The sequence below is a fragment of the Limulus polyphemus genome, unplaced genomic scaffold (genome assembly GCF_000517525.1).
Source record: "Limulus polyphemus unplaced genomic scaffold, Limulus_polyphemus-2.1.2 Scaffold1771, whole genome shotgun sequence".
NCBI lineage: Eukaryota > Metazoa > Arthropoda > Merostomata > Xiphosura > Limulidae > Limulus > Limulus polyphemus.
Window position 1 is genome coordinate 233,982 of NW_013667381.1, and position 12,816 is coordinate 246,797.

Sequence of the window (12,816 nt, forward strand, 5' to 3'; positions counted from 1 at the left end):
AAACTTGTTAGATTAAATAATAAAACATAAAAGAAGAAAATTATTATTGATAGCACATGCACATCACAAAATGTGTTTGTAATTTGACCATATATGTTTGTAAGTCAATCTTTTGTTTACCCAAAGTTTTCCTGCTTTGATAAAGGGTTTTAGCATAATCTAAAAGTCTAAAAGCAAATGGACAGCAATAAAACTAAATGAACCTAGATATGAAAAGCCTATTAGTTTTGGCCACAAAAATAAATAGTGTGTAATTGTCTGTTATAATATTCAGTCATTCTGGAAAGAAGAAAAAAAAAGAGAGTAATTTAGATTTATTTAGTATTTTTTCTATTTTTTCATTTTACAATTCTTTGCTGATTTTGCTACAGTTAGTGGTAGGGTAAAGAAAATGATAGATAAATTATAAATATTTACTGAAAGAAAACTTTTCATATTCATTAAGAGGTTCTACAGATTATGCAAATGAAATATGAAAACTGTAAGATGAAAAAAGTATTTTTATTTTTAACATGAAATCAACTTGCACTGAAACTAGTTACAGCTTGATCAGACTGACTCTATAAATTCACAAATAAATATTTACTAGAAGTACTTCACTAAAAAATCCAATTTCTTGTGTAAAAACCTGCTTTTATACATGTAGTCAATTCAAAACTATAGTAAACATTGCTATGTCTATCCTCACAGAAATAGGGGTTGGTGCAATACACCAACACCATTCTTATAAGGTTAAGGAGTAAGACTTTTTATAGTTGTCAAGCTATTCATCTACATGTATATTAGTAAATGTGTTTGTGTCTACATACACAAATACAAAACAAGAAGAGAAATAAGCATTTATGCAGTTAACAGGTAAATAAATCAACACAAAAACCAGTGAATCATAATAAACTTGAAATCACACAATACAATACAGGGACATTAGAATTATACCAGATGCTGTAAACTGCAAAGGAATTCATTTACAATGTTCTGCAATTGGTATATCTGTCTGTGTAGAAAAGTGTTTAAAGAGTTTAAGTTCAAATTATGAGAAACATGTACTTAAAAAACTTTTTTTTGAGACGATGAAGTGACTTCTCTATTATAGACAAAATTTTTTACATATTCATTGTTTCAATACACTGTAAAGCCTTACTTTTACATATTCACTTACATTTCACCTTTTGTTTTGTCACCCCCCACAAACTTGGAGCTATAGAGAATGATAAGCATCTATGTAGTTCTGCAAGTACATATTTTATGCATAAGAGAATACAAACAGATACACATCCAAATATTATGAAATAATAACAAAGAATTCTAAATTATTACACAAATGTTTCGTATTATTCTCCTAACATGAAATGTGTTCATGTATAGTATATATTTTATTAAACGTTTAATCTGACAAGGAAGATTTCTAACATTATAAAAATAAGTGAACTACAAATTGGACTCATGAATACTGAAATAACTTCATCTCACAAATTAAACCTGTTTCACCCTAAACCATCCAAACATGTGATTCTACATATCACCAATGGCTATTTTTACCAAACCAGAAAAAGCTTTATCACATATCAAACATACAGTTTATTAACATTTCAGTTACTTTATGCTCTTTCCAAGATAATATAATAAAGCCCTGTCTCTAAAGACATGCATATATGTATGTAAATTCACCGTTATACATATATAACTTCATTATTACTAATTTCTTCAATTGCTCCATGTACCATTATTGCTTGAATTTTGAAAACACGTAAAAATTTTGCATAAAGTAACAATAATTAAATGCACCATTACATGAAAGTAACAGTAAGTAAATTGAAACTACTTCATAAAAATTACACCTTTTAACCTCACATTTTTTTAGTGATAATCTTACTGTACATTGAACAATTATATAAACATCCTTTGATTTTAAGTGCACTTTTTTAGAAACTTATGATGAATCTTCTTGATTTACATCATCATTCTTAGAACGAATTAACCGCCGAGCTCCACGGTTTCCTGGACCTTTAGGCTTAGCAAACTTTTGTCTGTAGATGTTCTTTTTGGGATGTATCTCATCATATAAAAACCCTTCAGTGATTTCTTTAGGATCATCAATTTCCAACTGTCCAGAAATACAGATAAAAAATAAATTCATGAAACAAAATTTCTAACATTCTTAATTTTTAAAATTTAGTTATTATAAAACAAACACTACAGTAAGCTCAAACAGATAATAGTATAATTAAAAATATTAAATAGTACCAACTCTTATAATTTTTTGGGTAAGCTGAAGTTATTTTGAAATACACAAGAAACTATTACACACTAACTAGATGCGTAATTAAATTAACATCTGTCTTATAATACTTTGTGAGCTAGTTCTCCACATTAGAAGAGATCTAATAAAGGAAATATTTCTATGTTATCCTACAAATAAGATGATTGATTAATACATTTGTTCTTGATAAAAAATATAATCTGAGAGAATTTTCATAGGTGAAACCTGGAGAATGTGTCCAGATCCACATCGGTCTCTCTGTCCAGAAAGGGCTTTTACTGAAACCCTATATTTAAAAGCTGGCAAGCTCTATCCAGACAAAAAGGCAGATGCACAACTTTGGTACAAGCTTTTTCCATGATAGTCTAAGGAGTGGGTACAGTCTGGCTATATCTAAACAGTATCTTCTACATGTTACCTGGTAAGGCAGAAAGGACGAGGTATATAAAACAACAGGAGCAAAGTTAAATCTGAGGGAAAGGAGTAAAAGGGATGAAAGCAAGCTGCATAAGGATACTGCCACACAATGCAACATGGCCATCACATCTTCCGTAGATAAAGAACTTCAGCAGAAATGGTGGTAAACTGTACTGTGTGAGGAATCTCTTCACCCACATTAGTTGAGATAAGAGTTCACATTGATTCGTGAAACCATAATGAGCATGTTAAACTCACTCAAATTGAAATTTGATAGTCGAGAAAAAATCTCAAATCTCAACAAATATGAACACATATTGACATGACTGTGCTGAAGAAAAGAATGAAGATTTTTGCATGGAAATGTAGAGGGAGGACTTGTGCAAGGTGGTATGTCACATTCCTATTGGTGGAGGTTTTAGCTGCACAATATGTCATCATACAGTAGTGTAAGTTCACAGGTTTTCACATGAATTTTAGGTGGGAGTTTTCACAAAGCTGGTGGCATGCAAGACTCTCAAGCAGATAGTGCGACTTCAAAAGGACAATAGCTATCTGTGTACAGAGGTGAGTGATCATGTCAGAATTGAAGAGATTCATGTACTCTGATGATTAAAATCTGTGTGTTGAAATCAGACTGCATTACATGAAAAATTGTAAAAATGATCTTCAATCAAACAAGTGGTTTTTTTGTTTAGAATAAGATAACACAAGTAATAATTAAAAACAATCACTAAATCAAAATAAACTAACAACAGCAATGGATGTTCAACTGAATAACTGATGCGGTATCCATACTTATGAAATAACAATGTAACATTATTAATTCTTACAGTACCTACTGCCATCTCTTTGTTTAGTTCCTTTTCTTATGTGCATTAGCTTAATTACCTTCTTTGCTATGCAAATTCCAACTTTGTCTTCTATAAATTCTAAGAGTGGGTTTTTACAGCTTGAATACAACATTCTTTCTTTAACGGAGCAGTTGTAGCCTGGCATTGAGTAGATGAATACTGAAAATGAAAACTCAATATAATACTGCAAATAGAGGCTAAGAAATACGAACTATACAAGTACTAAATAAGCTGCAGTGGAAGAATAATCAGGAATTCTTATATCATTAACTATCATTTTCCACTTACCAGGTAGACAATGATTACATTAACAGTCAATATGTTATTTAACATTGTCTACCCAATATTTTGATGGATGAATGAGTATACTGCTAAGGAAGTCAAACCAAACTCTTCAAGCTTTTAGACATATATCAAAAATAAGAATCTGACAGTATTAACCTATTAACTGTGTGTGTTTATATGTGTGTGTGTGTGTACGTGCAAATTACATAATTTTTGTTCATTACACTTATGTATTGAACTTCACTAACAAGAAACATTTTAATTTTTACATAAATCTTAAAATAATGCAGTGAGCCAAAAACTTACCAGAAAAATTTTAGCATGACATTTTTTATTTGTTTATAATGCTCCCATTGTGTAACAATTATAATAACATTTTATAAAAAATATTTCTTCATAAAAAATGTTCTGTTAAACATTTATTTCATAATAACTGTAATATGTTATATTCAAGACTTGGATGTTTATAATAATATTTGAAATTAATGTAATCACAGACATGAATTGCACTACCTTCACTCCTAAGGAATAAAGTTTAGTAAGTTACTATAATACAGTATTCTAATTGTGAATAGTTTGTTTTTCAAATACTAGAATTGTTCAAGCTTATATTCATGAGCTATGATAACAGAAATTCCTTAACCCTTTCACTGCAGCTTGGACGTATATTTCCCAGTGCTCCTACCCCCTCACACTGGGAAATATACATCCTAGCCACAGTGAATGGGTTAAAAATATCTATATCGCACTTCATTAAAAACAGTAAGTTCACAATTCAAGTTTCATGTGACCTTACCTACACTCTGAAGAAAGTCTCCTTCATGTGAATGAGGAAAAACAAACAGATGGTAACGAGCATGATCAGCTGGCATCTTTCCAGCCAGCTGTTGCACATCTGTCTGATCTTTGATTTCAAGGTTGATTTCTTCTTTGTCTAGATCAATACTCTAAAATAATGGATGTCATGTTACTATTAAAATATCAGTAGCAGCTTGAATACCAAACTGATGAATCAATGCATACTCCTAATTACATAAGTATATTTAATCAGCTACATTATTTATATAAATAAATAGTAATATTACATCAGCATAGTAATATAGAAAATATCTCAGAATTAACAAAACAAAAAACCTGACTAGTTTTGACAAGTCAAGCTTGTTGTTCTTAAGGGATGGTGTAAAATTACAACAAGAAAAGTAGGATGGCTATGACGAAAAAGCAGGAGTAAAATAGGATTATTATGATTAAAAAAGCAGGACAAGAGTATGTTTTACACAAGTACTCTACATATAGTACTTGGTAGTATCTAGTTCCCTTCCAACAGTCACGTTTCAGCACAGTCACTATATTTGATTTTATACACATTGTCATGCAACAGTTCAATTCAAACAACACAAAGGCATAAAGTGTGAGTTGTCATTTTGCAGCCATTCTAAGCCATCTGTTCATTACATATCCTGCAATATATACATGAAAATGTCCCATTTCAGTAATTGAAATATTGTAAAGTTACAAACAATATTAAGAACAATTACTAAATAAAATAAAAAGAGACCACTATCAAAATGGTGTATTTCATACTTAGTACTACACAACTACTTCAAAATATATAATATTTTAGCACCAAATGTTTAATATAGTTATCAAACAGATTTCTGTTGTCATGAATACACAAAGATATATATATCTAAAACTGTATTAGGTAATATTAATAATTCACAACAAAAACATAATTTAATATCATAACTTTAGCACAATGTTGGCAATTCCAAGGAGAAAATTGTTAGTATGATATTCTTTAAACCTTTCACGTTGGACTCGTGTAATTAGCAAATACTGAGTCGCAACTTTCAATATATGCAGTAACTCTGAGACTTCTTAAGGTACACTCTCAAAAACTGGTAAGATTTTGTTAAAGATAATAAAAAATTGTAAGATATTCTTACAATTAAGTGTTCTTACTAAAAATATTTTATTTTTCTATTGTAATTACTTGCACTCAAACTCTTAACAAATTGTGTACAAGGTGATTTTCATTTTAATTACAAAAATACTTTTCTTTGTCTTATAGTTTTCATATTTCATGGATGTCAAAAGTATTTTTAAGGTAAATTTTTATATTTTATTTTTCATTTTCTCTACCATATAACTAGCTCTAGCTATTATCATCAATGTATAATGTAATTAAATAATTAAAATTAAGAAACAAAAAAATACATACTTTTTAATTTTTTGTAAGATATCTTTAAAGATTTTTCTTTTGTTAAATTTGTAATTTCATGTCTTTTCCTTTTCACATGTAGTTAATTTTTAATGTTTTATTTATTTTTCTTTCTTGCACTTAACCACTTATTATTCATCTTGACACATGTCAATGGTGCCCTTGAAGCATATTACAGTGTCTCTGGCAGACATGCACAACCCCCTCGGCAAAATTTTCATACACCATGTAATATTGAAAGCCTTGAGAACTGATGCAAAGTATGTTTAAACATTTCAATTATACAATTTAAACTGTATCTTTATAACTATAAAATATTTAGGTAAGAAACAACTGTAAGTGCTATTGTAAATCAAGCAGCCAACAATGCTGCAATCAGTTATATGTAGTACATGACATCAACTGCGCAAAAATAACCATTGTTAGATTATAGTCTAAAATGAACTATTTCTAATGACAATAGACATGTGTATGTAACATCTACATGTTGGCTAAAAAGCTCAAACATATCTGTTGAAGGTGGATGTGGCACCTGTCAGGGGTTGAAAAAATATATTACTTGTTTCAACTGTATTGATTCAGAGAACTTTGAAATGTACAAGTCAAAAGGTTATGTAAGTATCTTAGAGTCTAGATGTACATCTACACAACTACCATTGTATTATTGAAGATACAGAGAGCCAAAGTAGAGAACTTTCATAGCTTGTTGGTCACATGACAATACATCTGAAATTTTCAGTAAGTTTTAAAGGTTTTTTTAATAAATGACTTCAAACCTAGATAACATAAGACTTTGAATCATAACATACATTATAATGTTAATATCATTCACATACAATGATAGTAAAGGTGTTTAATTAAAATTTGAATGTAACACAGTGACTTGCACAGAAAAGTGTTTAAAGGGGCACCCATTCTGAAAAAGGGTTAATACATTCAATGTGTGTGTCAATATATATATTGAAATAATTCTTCTCTTCTTAAAAAAATAACAGTTGCAGTTTATCAATTTTTAATTACTAAAAGTAAACAAGTCACTATAATTATCTTAAGACTTCAAAGCATCTTTTTTTTTTCTTAGTGCAAAACTACTTAATAGGCTACCTGGACTCTGTCCACTGTGGGAAAATCAGCCCCTGAATTTTAATGCTGACCCACCAAGGGATCAAACTACAAAGCAAATCATTTTCTGAAAAAAAAAAATGTAATAAATTATGCTTTTTCTATACAAAAACTGGCACAAATTTCTCCTTGCATGACGAAAATCTTGTGAAAAAAAATAACTTGAAATATACAAAAAAGCACACAAAAAAAACAACTCACCAGCTGTACATAGTTAACTAGTCCTTCTTTCATATCAAACAAAGCACTAGCTGCATCATCAGAAGTAGGGAAAGCAACCCCTTGTAATGTCTGATGTTTGGTGTCAATTCCAATACCAACTCCAGACTGCAATATAGTAAGATCAACTTCAGCTTTCATAAGATATGAATTTATGAAAGACTTCTTAAAACAGTATGCAGGAATGTAAATAAGCAGCATTACTAATTAATTTACAAAACTTTACAACCTTTTCTGTAACAAAATTTTAAATGTTTGATTTTTTTTTAAATTACTGATTAAATCCTATTGTAAAGTTATCAAAAATCCTGGTATCAATTACAAGGGACTATTGCTTTAGTTTTCTTCATAAAAAAAAAAAGGTAAATTTTTTTGGTGTGTGGAGTTAAAAATAATATATTTAAAAGTATTTACATGTAATTATGCCATTTTCTTATGATCAACAGCAGAATAATAATTTAAAAAATAAAAAGCCAATAATCTAAAGATCTTAATGGTGTATTGTAGTTTTACATTTGTATTTTTTGGTGAATTTTCTTGAAAATTATGCTTATACTGAATACTTCAAGTCAAAATGGGTTCATTACAGAAATTCCTAACAAATCATATTTAAAAATATCATGATCAGTACGTCTATTAAGCTACAGGACAATGTAATGATCAGCAAGTCTATAAAGCTAATGAACAATGTAATGATCAGCGAGGTTATCAAGCTAATGAACAATGTAATGATCAGCGAGCTTATCAAGCTAATGAATAATGCAATGATCAGCAAGTCTATAAAGCTAATGAACAATGTAATGATCAGCGAGCTTATCAAGCTAATGAACAATGTAATAATCAGCATGTCTATCAAACTACTGAATAATGTAATGATCAACAAGTATATTAAGATACTGAATGATGCACTGATTAGCTAGTCTATCTATCTCATAAGCACCAAAAAAATTTTACATTTTATGTTATCTTTTATATATATTGCAACTGAAGTAACTTAGCCTTAATAATCTTCTACTGAAATATCTGTTTTGGTTTAAACTAAACATTTTATTTGTTTGTGCTCTAATGGTATTTATAAAATAGTCCATTACATATGGCATGACACAGAGATGTCCAAAAACAACTATCAAATGTAACTGGTTTTTGCTTATAACACAGAAATCTACAAACATTAATGCTTAAAAAAATTAAAAGAAACCATATTATAGAACATAATTCCTTATATTATGCAATTAATTTATTTTGAATGGCAAATACACATATAGTTAAATTTGCCTGGCTATAAACTTTGGGTTTACATTTTCTTGTGATTTTAAAGTTCTTATTCAAAAGGATAATGTATTAAATGAAACAGTAAACAATCACAAAGAAGATTCTTCAGATGACTAATGAATCAATACTTCCACTAATCACTAATATTAAGATGTACTAAAAGCAAGTGCAACACAAGATCTTTTCAACTCGAAAATGAAAAATATCTACATGTACAAACACATTATAGGATAAAATTTGAATTACAGAAACACTTATGACTGAAGAACATTATTAATTCCTATCAGTAGGGTTTCAATAAATAAAGACATCATTAAATATGCTTTTGTGTCCACATAACACGGTGATGAGCCTAATTTTTTCTATATCCTGGTAATTATATTTTCCATCACAAAATGGAAAATAAAGCTGTTATGCCACAAATCAAAACTTAAAAACATTTTTCCTTTCCTTACCAAGAAACCTAAATTACTTGGGAGCTTTAGAACATGTGATTTTCACTTTTCAGTACATTATTTCGGTATTATAACATTAATTACACAAAACAAACATTTTCCAGCCAGATTGAGAATTATTATTGACACCCGAATATTTCAGTTTCATATAGAAGAAACTTTGACATTACACATTACAATATTCATAACACTGAAATTTACTAACAGAAAACAAACTTAATCTAAAACAAATGTATATGAGACTTAATTCAGCTGCCAAAAATATTACACACACCTCATTTCGTTTTATTGACTGAAGTTCTTCTTCTGCAGGTGTTAGAGGTGCTGGACCTTTTTCAGCTCGTAGATATTTGTGATAGCCATGGAGACTTGCGTCCTCCTGTGGGTATGTTAGACACATAAAGTTTTACATTTCTTAATTAATGGTTATCAAGGATTATTAATAGTCAGTTTTTAAATTCTTTATCCAATCAACTTCAGAATTTTTCTTCTAAGAAGACTATGAGAGTCATGCTCTGAAAAAAATTCTTTCAGCAATACCTTCTTTTAGAATTTCAAGCAAAGCTACATAAGGACTACTTGTGCATGGTCATTCGTCATGTTGAAGTGATAGATTACAGAGAAGACAGCTAATAAACAGCACCCACAGCAAACTCGTCTGAGTAAATAGTAGGGTTTCACAATCACTCTTATGGCGCACTCATGGCCCAGTGTGGAGTACACTTCTGTGGTAACAGTTTGCCAACATTTCAGCAGTACTATCAACAGAATGCTGATTTTTTTACTCAATCCCACAGGCAAGCAATTCCCAGCCTTTTTTATGCTGCATATCCCCTATCACGACTTTGAACCAGCAGCGTACCCTTGACTTACATAATTTGTTAAGACAAGTTTAAGAGTGTTTATATCAATGAAAAGGTAAATCAAAAGTAATAATTTAAGGGTGAGTCAACAATCTGTGGACGAGTGCTGGCTAATGGATTACTATTGGTAATTTACAGACACTAACCTCCAATTCTGAGGCATGGGGTCTATATATTATTTACTGCTTTTCAAAGGTTGTCGCGCACCCCCAAAAAGTTCTCCATGCACCCATGGGGGTACACATGTTGGGAACAACTGACATGGGCTTTATAAAATTTGCTTTAGTAATTTCTAATAGCAAAAGTTCAGTTCAGCAATGTTTCTTTGTTAAAGATACTTATGAAAAAAAATCTAAATTACAAGATAACAACCAAAAGAAAAATTTTCACTTTGGCTTGTCCATGTTAACAAACACATAAGGTTGGTCCAAAGTAACAGGACTCTAGACATGTATAGTTATTTCAGAAAGACTTATTTCATCACTGAAATTGCTGCTGCCACTATTCCTATACTGACTGACACACAAAAAGAGAAAAACTTCACAACACATATGCTACATCTGTAAGCATGTCTGAAGGATATATTCATTTACAAGCAATAACAAAAGCCCATATCTTGAAAATGTAAAGAACTGTAGTGTTACAAACACAAAAAAAAGGTTGCTAAGGGTCATTAAAGTTGAAGTACCTTGAGATCGTAACTATTAAAACCTTAATAATATTCTCTTTCAAGTCAAAGTTCTGTAAGAACAAACATTACAAAAAATAATGTGTCATTCTATAAAACAGGAATAAATGTTATGACAGTAATGAATGGTTTTAGGAAAATATGTAGGTTCAAGGAATCAATTTAACACAAAAATACGACACCCTATAACCTGAGCACTTTTGAAATTTTTGTCCCTGAAGAAGGAGGTCCATCTTTCAAAAATACTTGGATTATAGGGCACAGTAATGTAAAATAAGAACAGACAGTATGACCATAATCTAATGGTTTATAAAATCGGAACAACCACTATGACAATAACATTTGTTTTATAAGAAGTTTAAAACAACTTATTTACCTTGGTAGTAGCAAAAAGTTCATATTTGATGTAAGATCCTCCAAACTCTTTTTTCAAGGTTGCTTTAGTTGATGCATACAGCATCTTTTCTCGCACCTAAAAAAAGACATTTATATTCAGTGAAAAAAGAACAATAAGAAAAATTTAAAAAAAGAATTGAGGTAAAACAAAACAACATCTTAAATCTTCAAACATTCTGAAATTTACATATTAAAACATTTTATATCCCCAATAATGTAATGTGTAAATTATAAAATATCTGAAGATTAAACATGTTTTGTTTTACCATGGTGATTCTGTTTTTAATTAAGACTTCACTTCCATGTAAATAATCTATTAGAAAAAAAATTAATTTAATAATGAAGCAAAAACCTGGCATAAATGCATATGGTTCAGATAAATCCAAGTTTTTCTACCAAAATAGGAGGAATGAAAGAAGAAGATTAGAAAGTTTATTATATATTTTTTGCTTTGCTAAAACCATTACGACACCCCTTTAAATATGTGACATAGTTCATCCAGTATACTCTTGTATGAGGTCTTGGTGAGTATAACTAGATGGGGAAGATTAGTAGTTTCAGATTTGAGAGACATTTTAGGCTACTTGAAATGCAGAAAATCAACATCCAAAATAATTTCAATGGTTGGTCATGTGCAACATATTGTGCATCAGCCAATTACAGAGCTTGATAATACTGCATCTTAGAAACGGGTATGTCTGACCAATATGCTATGATTGTGAAACAGTGTCAGAAATCCTCTTTTTTCAACAAGTTTGTAATAAAATAAAATTGCATCCAGTGTGTACATGTGAACATGTATTATCTGTAAAGTCTGTACAACAGTCTCTCATTCAGGGCAGTTTTTATGAGTATTCTGTACATACAACAAAACAAAAGTACTTCTAATTACTGTTCATTATCAAAACTTTATCAGATAAAAGACATACCACTTAACTGATATGTTTAAAAAAATTAGTAGCATGAGTAATATGTATCCATCCAGTGGTAAGAGCCATTTGAAATCTAAAAATTCATATTTAAATAAATAAATGTATCTCTGGATGGACAATGAAAAGAAGAAGAGTTCTAATGACATATACCTCTATAATAGCATAAGTATGTGCAGATATCCTAACTACAACATAAGACAGAAGGTGTGTTTGGGTAGCATGTAGTTTATTATTTGACGTACACTATGTAGGAATCTGCCAAACTATTACATATCAGTCCCATGACAAAACCATTAGGTGTTTTAGAAAAACTTAATGTTATAATTTCTTTTCAGATACAATGTGCTATTATATTAAGAGTAAAAAATAGATACTAGACCTGATGATGATAATTGGGTTACCAAAATTAGTAGGCTGTAACTAATAATAAAGATTTTACCTTTCATAGTGCAAAAACGTTGGTTTTTGTGATTTTTTTACTTAATGATTTACCCTTTTCAATACGGGGCTGGTCAATGTGACGACCTTGTAACCATTTTGTGCTTGTTATAGATTTCATGCTATAACTTTTAAATTAATAAGCAAATGTTAATGAAATTTGGCAGTTTATCAGTAAACATTACAATGCTTTCATACAAAAATATCTAATTTTTTTTTATTAAGTCTTAAGGTTTGTAAAGCAATGTTTATCTATGTATCTATTGTGCAAAGTAATTTTCATTTTATGATTAGAAATACTTTTATGCATCAGAAAATTTTGAAATTTCACATGCAAAATCTTTATAATGTCCGAATAGTTATCAAATGTTTCTTAAGAAAAACTTTATAT

The 12,816-nt window shown here is 29.8% G+C and overlaps 1 protein-coding gene across 1 annotated transcript; it reads right to left on the reverse strand.

Annotated features, from left to right (window-relative positions):
* Positions 1-482: 482 nt before the first annotated feature.
* Positions 483-11,131, reverse strand: LOC106464890 (twinfilin-1-like; the record flags this gene model as incomplete). The annotated part of the gene is made up of 6 exons (XM_013925061.2): positions 483-2,104; positions 3,569-3,690; positions 4,613-4,763; positions 7,364-7,489; positions 9,383-9,487; positions 11,036-11,131. Coding segments are annotated over 6 exons (774 nt in total), but the record flags the coding sequence as incomplete, so codon positions are not given.
* Between the last annotated feature and the right edge of the window lie 1,685 nt (positions 11,132-12,816).